This window comes from Lepisma saccharinum, chromosome 27, assembly GCF_977018435.1.
Source record: "Lepisma saccharinum chromosome 27, izLepSacc3.1, whole genome shotgun sequence".
NCBI lineage: Eukaryota > Metazoa > Arthropoda > Insecta > Zygentoma > Lepismatidae > Lepisma > Lepisma saccharinum.
In genome coordinates this window covers 35,667,218-35,688,641 of record NC_139255.1, presented here as the reverse complement: position 1 = coordinate 35,688,641, position 21,424 = coordinate 35,667,218, and the positions used below count along the sequence as shown (strand labels likewise).

General features: G+C 38.1%; 1 protein-coding gene across 1 annotated transcript; it reads left to right on the top strand.

Moving 5' to 3' along the window:
- Nucleotides 1-2,810: 2,810 nt before the first annotated feature.
- On the top strand, nucleotides 2,811-20,118 carry Prosbeta2 (Proteasome beta2 subunit). Its single transcript, XM_083113405.1, has 6 exons — nucleotides 2,811-2,900; nucleotides 5,962-6,141; nucleotides 10,461-10,608; nucleotides 13,182-13,349; nucleotides 15,568-15,719; nucleotides 19,616-20,118. The coding sequence occupies exons 1-6, from the start codon at nucleotides 2,839-2,841 to the stop codon at nucleotides 19,734-19,736; spliced, it is 831 nt and encodes a 276-aa protein (XP_082969531.1). The 5' UTR covers nucleotides 2,811-2,838; the 3' UTR covers nucleotides 19,737-20,118.
- The last annotated feature ends 1,306 nt before the right edge of the window (nucleotides 20,119-21,424 follow it).

Here is a 21,424-nt window from a genome sequence, read left to right as displayed (position 1 = left end):
GAGGGGAGAGAGAGGGGGGAATGTGGGAGATTTTCGTGGACGTAAATCGCAACACCTCGTTGTGTTGCGGGGAAAGGGGGACCATAAGAGATGAAATGTGGTAATCTGTAGTTCTCATAGCGAGTTCCTTTCACCTCTTGTCAACTAAGGAGATGCGGTTTATAATCCGCCACAAGTTTCTGTAATTCGCATTTTCTGGCCGAAAAGCTGCGGACGTTCCATTGAATAAGAACAGGAAATGACATGGAGGGGGAGGGAAAAAAGAAAAATAAACAAGAGAGAAAGACTCATGGAGGCGGTCTATGCCGGAATAGGCGAGCGTCCGTTGTAATATATTCATTTTATCGAGAGGGTAATAAAACAAAAAAAAAAGGAAAAAGAAAGTCGAAAAAGGGTTGAAGGTAATAGTTTGTTGTAAGGCTATAGTTGTTAGGAGCACCTGGGTGGCGAAGGATAGATAATCAGCCTTCTATGATGGATAACAGATGGGTCGTGAGTGCTTGAATTTGCTGGATGAGAATATTTTGTTCGCGTATATTTGATATTTGGAGCACTGATGCCCATAAGGTCGTTATGAGGTCCAAGAGTGATTTGTAGATCGTTTGTTGTTCGGAATGGTGAACTTGCAATGGTTCCGAAGGCGGCGATGGTATCGGGTCCGGGGGGGGGGGCCTCCGGGCCGGATGAGCGTTACGCCCGATGGGGGGAGAGGGGGTAAATTCATTTTCCGATGTCGATGAACTAGAAATGGTTCTTGTTTTTTCAACGTTGTTGCTGGATGCCTTGACTTGTAGATCTGCATGTTGTTCCTTCGAAGAGGAATGGGCCACGGGATTATTATGCTTGCCAGTCCAGCGGCGGGGAGAAATTTTGTTTTTTGAACGAACTGTCTCCACTGCCTGCGGCGTGGCGGTCTGTCGACCACTTGGGGTGGAAGGGTCAGAAACAAGGTGCTTCTGTAATGTATGGAAGGGGTTATCCCAAGCGCCGAGTTGGCGTGTTCCGTTCGAGGGGGTCGAGGTGGTTGTGGGTGACAATTTGGGAAAGTCACGCTTGTTTAGCATGGGATTCAAAATGTCTTCCCGAGTTAAGGGTGGGTGGAAGGTTCCAAGGAGTTTGGCTTTTGCTTCATAATAGGAAATATTTTCTTCCGCCATACGAGTTTGAATGGTTTGTTCTCTTTGCCAGAAATCGCATTGACGGTCACGTGCCCCATGGGGGCCTTTGCAATTGCTACAGTGAGAGGGGTTGGAGCATCCTTCCCCGTGTCGTTCTTGGCCACAGTTAGCACATTGTGGTTTAGACCGGCATTGAACCTGGGAATGATTATATCGGAAACAGCCAGAGCATTGTAAAACCGATCGAACTCGCGGTTTGACTGTGAAGATTTCCTTATTTATCAGCACTTTTTCGGGCAAGTGTTTGCCGTGGAAGGTGAGGCATATCAACTTTGTGTCCACGAGTTGGAAAGTGCCATCCTCTCGCCAGATTTTTTTTTTTTAGTCTTTTAGCGCAAGTAACCCGAAAGGGAGAATCGATGCCATCGAGGATGTCCTGTTCTGTTACGTCAAATTCTATCCCATACACTAGCCCTTCCCGTTGGATCAAGCTATGTGGTATTTTGGCTCGGACCCCCAAGGAGTCCAAAAAGGTCCCGTTCCGAACGAAAGCGTTTGCTTGTTCTGCTGTTTTGAAAGTGGCCCGTACCCTGTTTTTGCCACATTGTTCCACTACGCACACTGGAATGTGGGCCTTCCGGAATTTATTACCTAGGCTGCCACTAGAACGTTTACCGATATTTTGGTTCTGTCCTTCTAAGAGGACCACAAATGGGCCGGTGGTGTCGGTCGAATACCAAAGAGTTTGGGGTCGGTGGTCCAGTTGAGTGGGGCGAAACATTTTCTCTTGATTGCGATCGGCTTCACTCACCTCGTCCAGTGTCCTTTTACCTGAGCGTTGTACCGAGTCAGCCATGGTAATGTCATCATCGTGTTGGGTTATTGTAAACTCCGGTGTGGCCAGGTTGACTAATCCTTCCGCTGCCGTCTTCTCCCTCGAGGCCAACATTTCGGCATCCTGGGTGGGAACCGGCTGCCCGCCGGAAGCCACGGTGATCTAATGGGGCGCTGTCGAGTTTGAACACCAAAGGGGGAAAAAAAATACACTGAATCGATGCACTACACCTTATAAGCAATTAACGTTGACAATAAAGTCGACGAAATTGATCCTATCACTCGCGATTTGCTGCTTCTTCGGATATGTACCGCTTTTTGCTAGTGAACCTATCACCACGAGCGCTCGTACGCGAATCCTTTTTTTTTTTCCTTGCAAAGTGGACGAAATCGTGAGTTGGCATTTCAAATTTTCCCTTCAACGTACTAACAGGTTGGTGTCGGGAAATTTTTCTAATCCCGACATTTCAGGACGGAAAATGTTCGAAATTTCCCGAAGCTCTGAATCTCTAGAATTCTATACGTCAGTTTTAACTTAACTGATTGTTTTTGCACTTCTGGAATAAAAACAAACAATTTCCGATAAGTTCCAGACACTTGCAATGCAGAAAACGTCGAAAATTATCAACTTTTTAAAATGACCATTCAGTATTTTCCGACTGCTCGGGATCCCGAATAGTCGGGAAGTCATTTCCCGAAGTCGGGGTCGGAACGGGAAATTTTTTCCGCGATCCCGTCCCCACTTTTCAGGATCCCGCACACCCCTAAGTACCACTGTCGTGACGTCACGGCCCATTCAAAATTGTTTGGTTGGATTACTGCAGATCACAGAGAATATTGTCACTGTCACTTTCACTTTCACTTTCTGTTCCTTTATTCTTTAGTCATGGCGACCGTTCTAGTACCAGAGGTAGAAGCTCCAGGCTTTTCATTTGCAAACTGCAAACGGTATGTTGATAAAATAAATTTAGATTGCTGTTGCTTTAGAAAATTGAGTTAAGATTTTTTTTACGATTTACTAAAACACACCACATCAATCTTGAGTGGTATATTTTGTCATTTTCCTCCGGTGACGTTTTCATAGTTCTATCTGCACTTTTTCTTTTAGTTGAATCCAGATATTTCACATAAGTAGTAACATGTAATTTGATTCATAGTTTCTCAAGTATATCACGAAACTTCTAGAAATTAATTTTCATTCGAGGGTAAAACTTCGGAATGGTCCCAACACCGCTCACTCGTTTATTTCGTCATTTTTAACATTCGTACTTACCTATTCTGCATTGCGAAAGATTCTTCAAGGTGGTATTTTGCTTTTTCCACGAAAATAATTTCAATTTGTGACATGAGGAGTAATTATTGTTCTTCCTTTTTTCCGCTTCTGTAAGACACAATATGGCGAGACAGCTTGACTAGCGTGATAGATCATCAGTGGTTATGCAGTGTTTCCAACCTTGTCGGCTAGAGTCTAGTTTACGTCCTTCTTGCCCACTCCTTCTTACCCGTTTACTCTTTCTTGCGCATTCCTTCTTACCTGTTGACAAAACCGTGCTAGCAGACAGCCGGCGCTCCGGCATCCGTAGAGTAAGTAAGTTTTTCTTTTTACACTTTCTGTCACTAACCATTCACGGGAACGAGCTATGCCTACGAGGTTAGGTTAGGCCTGTTAGGTTAGGTTCCATTAGCACTCATTTCACCCCTAAATATGTGCTTCATCATCGAAAAATGCCCTCAGTACGTTCAATCACGCATATCCGGACAACATCGGTTTTTCTCGATTTTCTCCTCCAGGAAACTTTCCTCGCCTTGGGATTTACTTTGTTGAATTCCTTATAAAATAACCTTTCAACAATATATGACACGTATTCCTTAGGAAAAGGACGTAAACTAGACTCTTACCACCTTGTCAACCGAGAAATCCCCACGAACCATGCACGGATAGCCCCATTTGATGAATCGCCCCACGAACCATGCACGTCAAGGTTAGGTTAGGCAAACGGATAGTGTCTAGTTTACGTCCTTCTTGCCCACTCCTTCTTGCGCATTCCTTCTTGCCAGTTTACAAAACCGTGCTAGCAGACAGCCGGCGCTCCGGCATCCGTAGGGTAAGCAAGTTTTTCTTTTTACACTTTCTGTCACTAACCATTCACGGGAATGAGGTATGCCTACGAGGTTAGGTTCCATTAGCACTCAATTCACCCCTAAATATGTGCTTTATCATCGAAAAATGTCCTCAGTACGTTCAATCACGCATATCCAGACAACATCGGTTTTTCTCGATTTTCTCCTCCAGGAAATTTTTCCTCGCCTTGGGATTTAGTTTGTTGAATTCCTTATACAATAACCTTTCCAACGATATATGACACGTATGCCTTATGAAAAGGACGTAAACTAGACACTTACCAGGCAAACAGTTAAAATTGTCATCTTGCAAAAAAACTGCATGGTTGGAAACACTGACAGGGAGTTATGTCTTCAAACGTTCACAACATTTGGTTCATGTAGTGCAAGCAAATGGAAGCAGCAGCAATTGTGCGTCGGAGAGATATTTCGGTAACGGTTCCGATTGTTTTATGATTTCTCCTAGCACAAAGACTAATTATCGTAGAATTTTTGAAATCATTGTCACATGAAATTTGAACGTTCCTCAAAGTTTAGACTAAAAAAAAGTTGTTTATGTTGAAAAAAACAAAACAACCTGAAAATTACCTTACACACTTCTCATGGACAAGATATTCTCCGTCGACAACTGACAGTAAATATCGTAGAACCGTGGGAATGAATGTAGTATTATGAAGTATATCGGAACCTTAGTAGAATGCATTTAGGGACTTAATTTTAATGCTAAGGGAACCCTGCCTAACCTAACTACGAAAGCACATATTGAACAAAACCTTAATTAATCGCTAAAACTCCGCAGTATGTGTTAACAGACGTACATCGAAATCAAACCATGTAAAAATTGCATTGGTAGCATGATGAAATTGCAATAAAACAAAAGGAACTTGGGCCCTTCTGGATGCTACAGAAACTCATTTCCATAAGTAGTTTCTTGTGTAAAAATGAAGAAATCTGTTGGGACCATACTGAAGTTTTTCAGATTCGAGTTTTGAGAAAATATGTTGTAAGGTCAACTCGAAATATGGGCAAATTTCTCGTATCGGACAAACGGATTTCTTCAAATTTACAGGAGGAATTACTTACCGAATGCAGTTTCTTTATACTTGTGGAAGTTCGGGGAAGTGTTTTCTCGCATCGTTCATTGAATTTTGACGGTAAATCATCTATTTTTCAATATAAATGTGTGACCGATGCACGAAAGCTCTTGCATCCATTTACTTCCAGGTGGATGTTGCCTGTGTGTGATGACATAATCCCGGTCAGTGTTTCCAAACACGTGTTTTTGTAACTGAAGAAGGTACGTTTCCGCAAATGGTTTGTGGGGCTATGTGTCAATGGTTCGTGGGGCTATTCGAGAATGGTGTGTGGGGCTACACATATTTTTTTCGAAACCAATTTTTAACTATTGTAACCTATACGTGACCCTAACCTAACCTTACCGGAAATGGTTTGTGGTGCTACGTAGGTATTTTTGGGTGCAGTGGGGTGGAGACACTGTATGCCGAGTACGGTAGTGAAACTGTGACCACCATATTGCGTGTTACTGAAGGCAAAAATAAACTAAGAAAACTTACTCGATATGTCGCAAATAGAGCTTATTTCCGTGAAATAAGTGAAATGCCACCTTAAGTAATGTTTCTCAATGCAGAATACGTAAGTACGAATATTAAATTAAATGAACTAGCAAATTTCAGCAGTATGACCGATATGAGAAATTTACCATTCTTTCACATGATCAAACTTCAATATATGCATGAAACAGTTTCATAGAACTCTTTTTCATAATTTATATTTTTTTTGTCACAAATCATCACTGTGTAAATTTGTATGGAATTAATATTTTTTTCCAGATGTATCAGCTAAGAAGGTTTCTTTTTATTTGATACAGGAATGCTTTGTTGGTTTCTGATGGTGTTCAAATGCCAAAGGCCCGGAAGACTGGGACCACTATAGTTGGAATAATATACAAGGATGGAGTCATCTTAGGTGCTGATACAAGAGCTACTGAGAACACAATTGTATCAGACAAAAATTGTTCCAAAATACATTATCTTGCTCCAAACATGTAGTAAGTTCTTTTTCACAGCTGATATATTATTTTCAGTAATAATTTAATAGGATTTAGATGGCTGAAATAATTTCTGATAATTTTTAAAATGTTCTCATAAACTCATTTTGATATTTCCTAGGTGTGCCCTTTAAGTGTGTGTGTCTTGTAGTAATTATTCTGACTTCTTGAATTTTGTTCAATTATATTGCTTAGGTTAGCCCCAATCCTGGTTCACATTGGTCGAGCAAACGGGAGGGTAGCTGGAGCGAGTAGGGTAAAGCGAGCTACTCTCCCCGTGTAAACAACTGGGGAGAGTACTGGAGTCAGTAGTCAGGACAGTCGAGTGGCTGTCCAAGGAGGATTGACTGAGTTGCTTCCTTCCCCATCGATTTTTTCACTCGCACGTAAACTCGACAGACCACTTGATCAATGTAAACACTTCTTGAGAGAAGTATATAGTCTGTGCATGGTTATCCAAGTCCAACAGGCGACGACATAAAGTTTGTAGAATTGTACGGTGCATATGAGTGTCCAAAGAAAATAAACTATGGGTGTATGAGTGCAAGAGATGAGACTTGATGTATTTGGCGTAGAAGTAAAATTGAAAAGAAGGCATTTACGTTCTGCGTACAACCAAGAACAATTGAAAATAGGAAAAAAAATGAAATTAATTTTCTTTCTAGACATGCCATCGTGCATTATTGTATTCATTTCTCATAAAATAAGTGTGTGAACCATTTCAGAGCTTTTTTTTTAATCGCCAGCAACGTCGATGGGTTCATTCTGTGAAAAGAGCACCAAACAGCTGCAGCCACTATCCCACTTTCCTAGAGTCGAGTAGAAAGTGTGTAAACAGCTACTCGGCATAGAAGGGTCAAGTCAAGCAGACAGGACAGTAACTCGTCCCTGTAACTCTCCCGCTAGGGTGGGCTAGAGCAGCCATGTCAAACTCAATTCGTAAGTAGGGCTGCATAATGATACTGTAAAAACTCCGTGCTGCACACCTCTAACCCCATTTATTTGTTCGTTTCAAGTATAAATTGGTTATAATTATGCAAACATTTTGAGAAACCTTAAGTGAACAATTCTAGTTTCGTTTCTCACTGATTTGACACCTTTCTTTTTTTACAAACTAGTTTCTCAATGTCCGCATTGTGCTTTTGTGGACAGAAAACTCTTAATGCAAACAACAAATTATTGTCAGTCAGTCTTTAACTTATTTTGCATTGCGCCTCTGCCATTTTTGGCTAATCGCAACAATGAGGTTGAGTGATGATATGATTAAATTGATGTAGGAACATTGACAAAAAACAGCCATGGCCAGGGAATCGATCCAGGGACCCCTGGCATCTGCGCTCTGTGCTAATCATGACGACACGGAGGTTGGCTGTCAGTAACTTTTTATCGTTGGGCAGTTTTATTAATCTTCATAATGGATAACAGCTGTTCACTAAGTTAAGTGCTGCCAAAGTTGCTAAAATTCCAGCAGCAAAATGGCTTATTCGAGGACTGTTCTGGGAGATATGACACAAATAGGAACACCCACCCCATGCTATTTCTCTTTCAATACTGAGTTGCATTTAAGTCAGTAAATTTCATTTGAAGATTGGGACATGCACAAAAGAATGGGAAACTTCACAAGAAAATTTCCTTTCGCACTCTTTGAAGTTTTGAAACCTGTTTCCAAAATCATAAAGCAGAATTTTTACTTTGGACCAATATTGGCTTAAAACAGGTTCACAGATTGACCGTTGGTATTCCAGAAAAGTTGGAAAATGACTGAAATTACAACTACTGTGCCTTTGCAAAATGGCCTACACAACCTTGAAAATATCTTGTCATGTAGTTGTGTCACAGAGAGGATTCATGTCAAGCTGTTCTTTGGTCACATTGAGATAAAAATTTCATTCACAAATGAATACAGCTAACTGAGCTACCCCACAGGCATTCATACTTTTATCTATTGAGAGCGAAAAGGCAACAAAACCAGCAAACTTTTGCTTTCGTTGATATACCTTGCTAAGTCATCAATCATCTCTTCAACTGTATTTCTGATTCTTGATATTTTACATTCTATTGGTTTTTATTATTTAACGTCGCTGTTCTGGCAAATGGCGACGTTGAGGATGAGTGATATAATGGAACTGATGAAGGGACACCTGTCGTCTAAGCACACTGCGACAGAGGTCGGCAACTGTATTTCATGGCAAAGAAATAATACTGAATGAATTTACTTTACTTTGTCAGGACACAAAATTTCCACATATTTCACTATTCACTTCACAACGAAAATGAGCAATCTCTCATTTCACTTGAAAAATTCTATATTCCTCTTTTATAGACTTTCTTACTCCAACAAGGCTTAGGCAATGACACGGTTATCTGAGACTTACTTTTCTTCAAGGCAAACCCCTTCACAATCAAGAAACAAGACTCATAGGCGACAAAAAGTACACACGCTTCCCTCCTCCAGCAAGCAAATTTTTTTTTATATTTATTTCAATTTCAGAACTATCCTGTCAATCAACTTGCTTAGTCGTTCCCACACCTTAATGGATTGCAAGAGTAGCGAAAATAGAAATAGGTAATCTGGGGAAGTTCGGATGAGTAGCAGCTTGTTTCATTAGAAAAGAAAAAGCGAGACAATTTCATATGTATAGGTCCTACATGCATGAAATGTACGTAGGGCCAATGCGGTCCGCACTGAGGGATGCTGGGGGCCGCAAGTTTGACATGGCTGAGCTAGAGCTGGAGCCTAGGATGCCATTCAGAGCTGACAATAGTCAGAAAGTTTTAACTGAGAAATTTACACTTGGCAAAAGTATTCTGGAATTTTCTCTTTCCCAAAGTAGTAGTAATAGTAAAATTTAAAGCTTTTCTTCAAACACACTTTTTAAAAAAATCAGAAATGCAAACTACAAATTTTTAAGTATATCCTATATTATTTTTGTGAGTTTTTATTTGTTTCTTCATTTCAGAATTTGTAAGATGTAAATATCACAATCCAAGTGCATACATATGAAGGAATTATCAACGGATGCACATAAAATGCCGTGCCAAAATATCTAGCTACGGGACTGGCTTGGTTAATATGTTAACATTTTATACAATGGAAATAATATCACTGCTAACACAGCTTGTCCAATCCAGCAAACAAGATTTCATGTATTCGTTTGTACTGTACTGCACTGGTACCCTTGCTTTTCTGATTGTACAGAAAATCATCTTATTTTTCTATCATTATTATTGTATTCCCTGTGAGAATTGCATGTAATAAATAGTATTAAGCATACCATCTACTTCTCGACATGTTACAAGTTCATTACACTTCATCGGTAACATACATTACGATAAAATCACACAAAAAAGTTAATGCTTGCAAAACAGCCTGTTGTTAGTGCATGAACCATTTAACAGAAGTTATCTACTAGCCTCGTCTTTCTGTACTTGTGCTTTGTGTAAAAATCTCAAATTGCCTGTTATTCAGGTTTAATTTAACAAACACTGTGTAGATGAAACACCACCCAGTTGATGAATCATAGCTCATGGAATGGGCAAGTTAAGATGGAGGGTAGATGCAATGATCACACTCACAAGACTTCTAAACCTTACAATAAATCGCCAGTTAACATAAGAATAAATTACATTTGCCTTACTTCTTTGATGACATAAAATCAAGCAGTCACACCAACCCTGAAATATCTAAAACTGCTAACAAATGATGAATGGAGTAAATGATAAAGTGATCATCCATTGATGTGTATATAACTAACAAAAATCATTTGTTGAAGTGAACAGTGAAAAAAAATAATAATGATTCAAATTTTACTTGTCACTTCGGTGTGAAACCATCCTTAATTCACATTTTTATAAGATATCACTAGTACTTCTAGTTTTGTTTTGTAGTTTTATAAACATTTTACATTATCCTTAATATTGTGTACACAAAATTCCATGTTTTCGCATTGCAAATTGGATTATATTTCTGACTAATTTCGAAGCCAGTGACCCTTCAATACTAATCAGAAATACCATCCAATTTGCAATGTGGAAACACGAAACTATGCATGCAATTTTACCTTATGTGACATTATATTTTATTTGTCATGTGAACAATATAACACTATTTTTCCTTTAAATACTTAAGTCATTTCACATTTTAACTGAATTTATTTCAATAATTTATTGACAGAGTTGGCAACGTAAGTTATAGAATTAGATTTTCCATTATATTATATTTGGTATATATACACATCTGATTTTTTTTTTAATATTTGGGGTTGCTACTATCCCCATGTTATGAATGAAAGGTTAATGCTGTTTATATTTGTCTACAGTTGCTGTGGAGCAGGTACTGCTGCAGATACAGAAATGACCACTGATATGATAGCATCTCAGCTGGAACTGCATAGGCTTAATACAGGAAGAGTTGTTCGTGTGTGTACAGCCAATAAGATGCTAACGCAACTGCTTTTCCGATACCAGGTAGGAATCGAAACTGGTGTTAATAATAACTACTGTTCTTCGATGGTAAAGTATTAATGTTGCAGCTTTACTCTTGAACCTTTAGTCAGGCTAAATGATTCTGCAATATATTTTTTACAATTTTGCAATGTATAGTGTAGTATAGTGTGCAATGTATATATACCCGCTGAAATGTTGCTACTTGAGAAATTCTACAATTGGTCTTGTAACCCCAGCCATTTTCTATTAAGCATTGATGTAAAACATGAAACTTTTTACAAATATAAGTACATTTTTTTACATTTACTGTTTAATATATTTTTTCTTATGATTTGCCCCACACGGGATATACGAGGTTTGTTCAAAAAAGTATCAGACTTTTATTAATAAAAAAAATGTATTCAGATACCACAATCTTACATTAATCTCCTTCAAAGTAGTCCCCTTGGACCGCCACACACTTCTCCCAGCGGTTCTCCCACTGTTGGAAGCAGCACTGGAATGCCTCTTTTGGGATTGCACACAGCTGGTCCGTCACATTTTGCATGATGTCTTCTCTGGACTGAAATCTGGTTCCTTTCAGGGCAATTTTCAGTTTGGGGAAAAGCCAGAAATTACATGGAGCCATGTCGGGAGAGTATGGAGCCTGATGAAGCACAGGTGTGCTGTGTTTGGCCAGGGAAGTCTGTATCTCCAAGCGGAGTTTTTTCTGCTTGAACGTTAGCAGCTTCGGCACGAACTTCGCTGAGATTCTCCTGAGGCCCAAATCATTAGTCAAAATGGAATGAACGAATCCAATGCTGATGCCCACCTCGTCTCAAAGCTCTCTGATCGTGAGTCGACGATTTCATTTCTGGATGTTGAGGGCCTACCAGAACGTCCTTCACTCTCCACTGACATGCGGCCATCTTTGAAGAGGTTGTATCACTCCTTTATCTGTGTGGTGGCCGCTGCTTCATCCTCGAGGGCCTGTCGAATCTTGCGGATCGTTTCCACTTGGGATTCTCCAAGTTTGACACAAAATTTAATGCAGTAGCGCTGTTCAAGTTTTGCAGTCATTTTGTCAAAAACAAAATTCCGACGCCACTCACTTACACCTTCTCACTCATCGACGGTCTGTAGGCTACTGACTGCTTCTGCAGGCTCGAAAAAAAAAATGCACATTAGGATCACCTACATACCTGCATCAAACCACACCTCCCTAACTACATTTGTTTACGCCAAAAAATTAAGGTCTGATACTTTTTGAACAAAGCTCGTATACTGCATGAAAATTTGAGCATAAAATGCAGACTCTACGACGACTCGATTCTGAGTCACTGGCATTCTGTACTATTACTGTCCTGTGTGTACCTTATTGTAAGGTAATATGCACTTCCACTTGGGAACATACTAGCCACCATTGGCATCATTAGTGTTTAAAAGGCAACAGATCTTGTTTCAGTATCAGTTGGAGAGAGAATTCTACACAGGCAAAATGCAAAAAAATAATACCAGGGCTAGTTGGATAGTTAGCTGAGTTGGTAGGGTGGTGGCATGATGTGTTAGAGACCCAGGTTTGAGGCCTTGTCGAGCCTGCATTTTTTGCTTATATTTTCATGTATTTCTTTCTCAGTTTTTTTTATATTACATATTGGACTAGCATTTCTAGGCTTCCGATTTTTTTAACAAAATAGGCTATAACTAGTGATACCTCATTCAGATGAGGTGTAATGGGTGACTTTCGAAGATTTTATTCAGTGTCTCTTTCACTTAGAGGCAAATAAGGCACTGGTACCTGTACCCACAGCTAGCATTATCTTATGTCAGGTTTTGTTGCTTTCACCTTGTCCTCTTGTCTACTATGGCCATTTTACAGACTACACTATTATAAATGGCACAGTGATTTTAGTTCTTAGATGCATTTTGATTTGTTCTTAATGAGGAATTAATGTAAAAAAAATATTTGTTTCATTGGATGACTTACAGTAGCTGTGTTTTCCTAAAGGACCCATACACCCGGGGCCGATTCCCCCTTATATTTTAATAGGAAACGAAACACTCATTCATGCCAATGCTAATACCTAAAAAAATTCTAGTCTCTGACAGTGTAAACTGGAACTAATCCAGGGGTACAATGGCAGTTTCTCCTGAATCCATTAATCACAATGATATGGATGAATGATTGATATTTGAGAAACATCCTAAAATTCATATATTTATATTCCTTTTTGGCAGAAAAAATGAAGAAGCAGTACACGATGTAAGGTTATTTTTCATTATAGTCTTCAAGCATTAGGTATTTAAGCATGTTTTTCAATAAGGCCCTAACACCAGCAGTTTTTCTCCACACTGTACAAAATAACATAAGATAATCAAAGTAGAAACCAACCACATTTTAGTAGCTCAAAAGAAGTTGGATTTATGAAAAACAAAGACTTTTATGTGGAACCCTAATTTTTTAAGATTTTCTCAGATTTAATTTCCCACATTATGAGTTTACTAGCAGTAGGTCTCTTAAAAATGTGTAATTGGTGTTCCATGTTTTATTTAAAGGAGTGAAATGTGTTTAATTTCTTGCAGAGATTGTTATTAACATTTTGTATACATTCCAGGGAATGATAGGAGCTGCTTTGGTACTCGGAGGAGTTGATTCTACAGGCCCTCACTTGCACACTATTTATCCTCACGGATCCTCCGACAACCTGCCGTATGCTACGATGGGTTCCGGCTCTCTTGCAGCCATGGGTGTCTTTGAGAAGTCCTGGAAGTCTGATATGACTGTAGGTTTACAGTGTGTCTGGTTTCTGCATGCTGTAGAGTATTTATTGATAAATTAGATAGAGAACGACAGGCCCAATAGTCATGATCGGATATTATTTATAATGCAAGAACATATTATTTGCATGCTAAATTGGACGTAAAGAGTTGTTGAAGGTTGAGAGGAATGTTTATCCCCTTCACTTATGATGTGTGGTAATAATTTGTCTTTTCCAATAGAGATCTGTCCAAATGCTGCAGTTACAAGCCACGTTGCAGCATGCATTACGTGTGTGTTTTGGGGGTGACTGTTCCATAAACATGCAAAATTGCAACCTTACTTTCATGTAGTAGACTCTGGTAAAATGCATTTTTGCAGGGCAATAAGGATCTGACATCTGGATCTACAGCCAGTATAATCCTCTGTAGGGTTGTGTTTTGTCCTTATGTGCGCTGAGTGTCCCTTTACAGCCTCAGCTTTACCCCTTAAACACTGGGACATGACGTGTGTCACATGTACTAGGTAAGTTCGCTAACACTGAGGTGTGACATACATGTCACATTTGGTGTTTTCGACTTTTGGAACGTACTGTGACTCAGATAATATTCAGAGATACACATTTTGAGTGCTACATGAGTTTGATTTGGTGATTTAAGTTCACTTTATGCACAGTAAGGCTAATCAGGACTGGACCTACAGTTTAAAGTGGGATTTGAACCACGATGTGCCACCACCGGGAATCGAACCTGGGACCCCTTGATTACAAGGCGACGATGCTACCACTGCGCCATCGGGGAGGCTACATGAGATTGAGGCATCCTATTAGTAATTAGTATAGTTTAATTTGAATGTGGCTGTATTGAAGGGTAGGTTTCCTGCTGGGGGAAAAAGCATGGATTTTACATTACATTTTTTGATGTATCGGCAGCACGTGTGCAATTCGTGCCATGAGATTATCCTATTTTTTTTTCTACCATTGGCTTATAACCTAATCTGTAATGCAAATTAGGTTTCTAAGACCATAGGCTTATAGTCTCATCTGTACCAAACAAAACGAGGTGTGACTCTTTACTGTATTGTAGTTAGTAGGGATGGGCCGATACCGATAAAGTACCGATATAAAATTTACCGATAACCGATATTCTACCGATCCGATATAAAATTAGAAATGGTCCTTGAAGAACCTGAAAGGTTCATTGACCTCCTTAATATATATGTGCTTCAAGGTGACTGCAGTGCAAAAGGAGTTGCATATTTACACATTTACTTTTTTAGAAAGTAGGGCACGGAGATTATCCATAAAAATTACAACAAAATGGCAGAATTATGCACTAAATTATCATATATTTATTGATATATCGGATCGGTAAAATAATCGGTAATTTTACCGATAAACCGATACACCGATATGCCTATATCGGCAGATACCGATAGAGTACCGATTAATCGGTCCCATCCCTAGTAGTTAGTTTATGTATAAATTTTATTCCAAACAGCACAGAATTTCAAACTTTCTGCTCAAAACGTGCATGTGCATTATTCTGGAAAGCATTTTTTGCCCTGAAAATATCAACTACTACTACATAATTTTTGCAGTGAGAGGGGGACATTATAAAACAATAAATTAATACAGTTCACAACCCCCACGCTGTGACGTCTTCATAGGGAATGACAAATTTCGAAATCCATAAAAAATAAACTAGTTCTAAAATCATTATCTTTTTCTACATAGAGGAAAGTAGGTTTCTATGACCATAGCCTACGATTTATGTCTCAACCATTTGCAGTTTCCAAGATATAAATTTTTAATTTAAAACAGTACTGAATTTTGAACTTTGCTTCTACAACTTTGGATACTGATGCAAATACCTGGAAAACAGCCTGAGTGTCTGTGGGTTAAACTCCACTTGCTATTCAAAAGAGTAAAGTTTATTCAACATTTTTCAAAAGGAATGAACAGAAATAAAGTAGAAAACCATTTTCATATTGAAACCTCGCTCATGATGAACCTGGTTCAAGAGGACAAGAATTGATTTTATTTCCATGCCCAAATTCTGGCAAGTACAAAAAAAGCATTTTTCCAGACTTGTCCAGGTTTTTGGATTTCTTGACTTTTTCACTCATATTTTGATTTTCAGGATGTTTCCAGGTCAGTGGGAACCCTGCTTTGGCCATAGTATTTTGCATGATTTTCATTTCAAGGCAAGAATATGTTGTAATAAAGTGCTTTCATATTTCAGGAGGAGGAAGGAAAGCTACTAGTGAGAAATGCCATAGCTGCAGGCATCTTCAATGATTTGGGATCTGGAAGTAATGTTGATGTGTGTGTCATTAGAGAGGGGTCTGTTGAGTACCTTCGTCCTTTTGATACAGCCAATTCCAAGGGGATAAGGTGAGATAAATTTAATGATAAGACTAATTTTAACCCTTATATGATAAGGTATGTGTTAGATTGCTCTATTGGACAAACAATTTTGTGTTTGTAACATTTTTCACCACACATATAGAAATATATTTCTGGGGGTCTGATCCAAGTGTCTCAGAAATAATAATATAAATGTTTCATTAGAATGTTAATCCAATATATATATATATATATATATATATATATATATAAAGCCCCAATCCCACCACTCACTCACATAAATGTTCTACATGAAGGAAGCCCCGGAGCCAAAAAAATGCCCAATTACGACACCCCATGAAATTGTCCCAAAAGACCGAGACAATTAAGAAATCGCTCACTTTGCCCTTTTTTAAGGATGAAAATGCATTTTTTTCACGTCCTTAGCAACGGTTTCCATGGGCATTTTATGCAGCACACATTGTTTCCTTAAATTCTTAATTGTCTAGCTACATTATATTTCTCACAGATGAATCAACTGGTTTTGAAAAGGTGCCTCAAACAAGGGTGACATCTACATAAGAAGATTCAGTCCAGATACAATTATGTATATACTGGTATACTCAATGCGAAAATATCTACATCGTGCTTGTTTCAACTAAATGTTTAGATGCATAATAACAAACAATTCTTTAGAGCCTTGCCGTGCTTGTTGTTGTCCATGGAAACGGACGTTGCTAGGGAACTTAAAGAAAGTTTTTCTCCCCGAAAAGTACTGTTAGTGAATTATTCTAAACGTTTCGAATTTCAAAATATGAGCGTCAGAATGTATTACAGAGAGGTAGTAATTTAAGGTGAATGACTGAAAACAATTATTTTTCAATTACGTTTAAAAATGTCAACAGAAGTAAATGTTGCTCTTCCAATTTAGTGTTGCTATTGAATTCGTATGTGCAAAACATCTAATTAACTATTTTGAAATGGATATTACTTACCCAATTTATTATTAAGAAAATAGAAAATAATATTTTGAATATTTGTACAATATTAGAGCCTGTACACACACAATGTTACGTTCTAAACTTTTCAAATAAGCAAAGACACTTACTCGTTTCCCTTCCTCCAATGATACACTCAGATTATTTCAAAGCCATTTAGAGGATTGAAGTTTGGTCACGACGTCGAGCGTACAAGACGTGGCCAAAGGCCAGGTCGAAAGTGCGCGAGTATAATTTATATGTCTTCATAATATGTAAAGTAATTCATATTGTATTATTATTACACGAATAGCTAAAAATACTACAAGAATAGCCATATAACAGCACATATTCACATATTCATTATCTAGCTCACATGCAGTTAAGATCGTCAACATTTGTATAAAAACAACTGCCCTGGCAGGGGAATTAGTGTCATGAAGATAATAAATGGAATATTTGTTAAATAACAAAACAGATATTAGTTCGAACAGATGTTCTCGGGTTACCAGCCAGGTTAAATAGGCATTAGCTTACAACGTTTCGAGCGCATACATTGCTCTCATCTTCAGGGAATTTTCAATAATGAGAGCAATGTATGCGATCAAAAAGTTGGACGCTAACACCGATTTAACCTGGCTCGTAACCCAAGAACATCTGTTCGAATCATGTCGCCAGGAAAGCTACAATTCAGATTCAGTTGACGAAAAGTAAAATTCTTGATTAATGTTTTATGCATATTATTATAAGTAGTAGCATGTATAAATATTCTTAGGTACTGTCATTCCAAGCCATATGATCCCAATGTAATCCTTGCCTTCCAGTAAGTTCGGTGGGAAAAAAATAACCCTCAATTACACAACAAATACTAAACATGCATATTTACAATATTTTATGTTAGTACATGGCAAGTCTTTTGGAAGGGGGTCTGAACTTTCTCCCCAAATATGTCCATGGTAGATGATTGTTTCAGTACTTTGAATCATTAGCGGCACATATTTTAGGTAAATAAAAAAGCAAAATTTCTGTACAAAAACTGAGTCAATTTTGGGGTCAAAAGTGGTAAATAAAATAAAATTTCACTGTTAGAGCGGTATATAAAATGACATTTTGGTTTTAAAAAATGTGAATATAATCCTAAATTTTATTTAAAAACTGTATTTGCTACACAAAATAAACATATCCCTTCTAATAGCACATTTATGTCGTTACCAGAATATTAAGTTTATTCCTATATAAAGGGTTTCATTTTTGCTTTTCAAATATTTACAATAGAATTAAACAATTTTCCTTGAATTGCATAACTCACAGAATAATTCTGACCAGAAAGTGTCACATCGGTAAATAAACTCTAAATATAGTGTTTAAGAGCCTGTTTTGCATTTTGCAGTCCATTTCGCATTATTTCGTGACAAAACAAGGTAGGGAAAAGCTCAGAAACATGAAAAATTAACATTACAATGTGTTATTTCACATTTCATGTCAAAAATGAAATTTGCATGCCTCTATGAATCATCTACAATATACAATTCATATGCATCATAACGTCAAGTACATGTAAGGGTCGTAAGTAGTAATATAAGGTTAATAATGAAAATGGTATATTTTAAAAATATGAACCCTCAAAGTAGTCAGTGAGTGTGTTCCAGAACATGCTGCCAACAATGTGGGAAACGGTTTCCCTCATGCGGGAAGTGTCAAATACAGTCTGCCTCATCAGGAGAGAGGGGCTACTTTGAGGGTTCATAGGGTGCTTTGTTTGCACCCCTTTTGTTTTTGTACTGACAATGTATGAATGTAGAACAAAACTTTTTTTTTCTTATATATACTTCTCCCTACTAACCGCTGGTACACATGACCTGAATTGTTCAATTTCATAAAGTGTCCTTTCATTTCCATTGGCCGCAGTAGTTCAGTCAGTAACACGTCTCACTACCATGCTAAAGGTCCAGGGTTCAATCCCCGGCCGGTTCAAATCCGGGAACTTTTCTAACATGGAAGCGGCCCCGGCGCCCACGCAGCATCGAATGACGTGGGTACCGGGGGGGGGGGGGTGGTAAAGACTGTCAGGGGCATGATGCTGATCACATCACCCCCTCATGACCAGATCAAGAAAGTGTGGGGTGTTACCCCCTATATGCCCTCATGGCATGGTGCTAAGCACAGGGGAGCACTTTACCTTTTTTTACCTTCCATTTTTACTATTTTGAATTTTTGTTCTGGTCCTGCATTCTCACAAAAAAAAAAACAATTGCCATGATTTATGCCCTAACCCTTGTATATAGTACTCCTTTTCTCTGTCAACCTAATTTTACCATTTTAATTATTTCAATAATACGTTTTTCTCAGTTATATGTTTTCCTTGTCCTTCATAAAACATAACTGAGAATTCACTGTACTGTATATTACAAAGTATGCTTTTTTATTAAGCATTTTATAAAATAATTTTTTTTTTTTTGCTGTAAAGTGTCATTTACAACATATTGCTGACCCTGTAGAGAAACATTAATTATTATCTTTTGATTGATGAAAAGAGAAACAACCATTCCTTCCCATGCTTTTTTTTTTCACACCACCTGCCTGGTAAATCCTGTTACCTCCCTTCACTTAATTGTAACCTATTCCATAGAAAAAAGGGGAAAAGAAAAACAAAATTACAGTGGAACCTTGATTTTCCATCTTTCAGCTGTTGAAAGAAAATGTAAAATCTGGAGTTCCACTGTATATGCCTTACCTGCTATTTTTTTTGGCCAAATTTTGACCTCAAGCTAAAACATGGTAAAAAATGTTCATCTGTATGACTACCATCATGTGCACTAAAGTTAGAAACATCTTTAAATGAACTTACACATTGAAAAATATGCCAGGTTAAAATAATCATGCCATAAAAATCTGATCCCTGATAATGTATTATAATTGATGTATAATTGTTATTTAAAATTCACTTTTTTCTTGATTCTTTTGCAGGCAAGGGAGTTACCGTTATAAGCAAGGAACAACAGCAATTCTGAAAACTGAACGAATTCCCATTGTTGTAGAGAAAATAATTGAGCAACCAATTGAGGAACCAATGGAAGTTTCCAGTTAAAGTGATTTTCTGTTAATTAACTTCCAAGGTTTCAAGTATTATTGTCTGTTGAATGAGATAGGGTAAAGGTTAATCTGGAAAATATTCTCACTTTAAAAAACTATTTGCAATTAATGATACATAGGAAAGTTTTAAGTTTGTATCAGATAATTGATTTATTGTAAAATAAGAGTACCAAGATCTTGTTACTCTACCACACTTGATGAATCTGAAAAAAATCTTTCATAATATTTGAGTTTATGAAACTTTTTTTTTTTTGCCTAACTTTAAAAGCATCAATGTTAGTGAGAAAAATAACACCGAATACATGAGATAATGTCTTAATGTTTTGTATTGCATTTGGAATAATAACAGGTTTCAATAAAAAAATTCTTGAAAGAAATTGTTGACTTTTCTTGCAATTTAAACCAATATGAAATTGTACATGTGCTTTATGATCAGGTTAATCCATACAGGAACTCTATATCCAATGATTCTCAGGTTCTCTCTGAATCTTGTCCGGCAACAACTTCATCAAAATGTTCAGTGGAACCTTGATATTATGTTTTCAGAGGACCAAGGTAGAAAAACTTTAAAATGCAGAAAAATATAAAATCTGGGAAACTGTTATAGCACCAGAGTCCTGCACTAATGCCAGATTGCCCAAAGAACCCATATCAAAATGTATTTTTATCTCTTCCTTCAAAAGGCAGGGAGGGTGACATGAACCCTTGAATCAATTGGCTTGGTCCAGTCGCCATAGAGAGGGGAATTTTTTTAGGTATTCTGCTTTGCTAACCTTATGCCTGACAGAAAAACAGGTGGCAAAGGCCCCCAACAAGGTGAAGGTGCGGCAAAGCCTAACAGTTGCCACAGGGTAGCAAAGGAATGGGTCTCGGACTCTCTGCCTGAACCACGAGCAAAGGGTGCATGTTGACAGCAGAAGGTGTCATTTACATCTGAGCAAATATCAGTTGGGTGGCAACATTGCTTTTTGTACTTTGAAAGTCTTGGAATCTCTGTTTGTTTTTTGGTTGCATGGGCTTTAGATCTGGTACAGACCAGTTTCCAAGAAATCACTCCTACAATATCATGCAACTTGCACAAATTCTCTACACTGGGTAATGTACCAGGTGGTTATAATTAAAGTGACGGTGTTCAGAGTGGTACAGCACGGGCTGTAATGAGAGTAGCAGTCTGAAACTTCGTAGATATGCTAATGAAGCAATGCACTCGCGAATTATGCAAAAAGAAAAATAGTTCCAATTCTCGCCACCAGGGTAAAAAATGGCGCTGTAAGCAGTCAAAACTTGGTATAGTTACAGGAAAAACACTATAAATCGCAGAAAACAATACTCTTTGTAATAAAATATCGCTACAATTTCACTATTCGAATTACAAGAACATTATTAAAGGAAAAAGCAACAAGCGACACCAACAACAACCAGGGAGCTCACACAATGGTTAGGCAATGTCCCCGACTTTGACGTCAGAGTTACGGAAAATTCCACGTTTTGACTGCTTACAGCGCCATTTTTTACCCTGGTGGCGAGAATTGGAACTATTTTTTTTTTTTTTTTTGCATAATTCGCGAGCGTATTGCTTCATTAGCATATCTAAGAAGTTTCAGACTGCTACTCTCATTACAGCCCGTGCTGTACCACTCTGAACACCGTCACTTTAATTATAACCACCTGGTAGTTGCATCA

What these genes read in the sequence shown, in the direction of transcription:
- Prosbeta2 (XM_083113405.1), top strand. Translation starts at nt 2,839, where the DNA reads ATGGCGACCGTTCTAGTACCAGAGGTAGAAGCTCCAGGCTTTTCATTT. An exon ending in TCATTTGCAAACTGCAAACG is followed by an intron (nt 2,901 to 5,961) that starts GTATGTTGATAA and finishes TATTTGATACAG; the next exon opens with GAATGCTTTGTTGGTTTCTG. An exon ending in GCCAATTCCAAGGGGATAAG is followed by an intron (nt 15,720 to 19,615) that starts GTGAGATAAATT and finishes ATTCTTTTGCAG; the next exon opens with GCAAGGGAGTTACCGTTATA.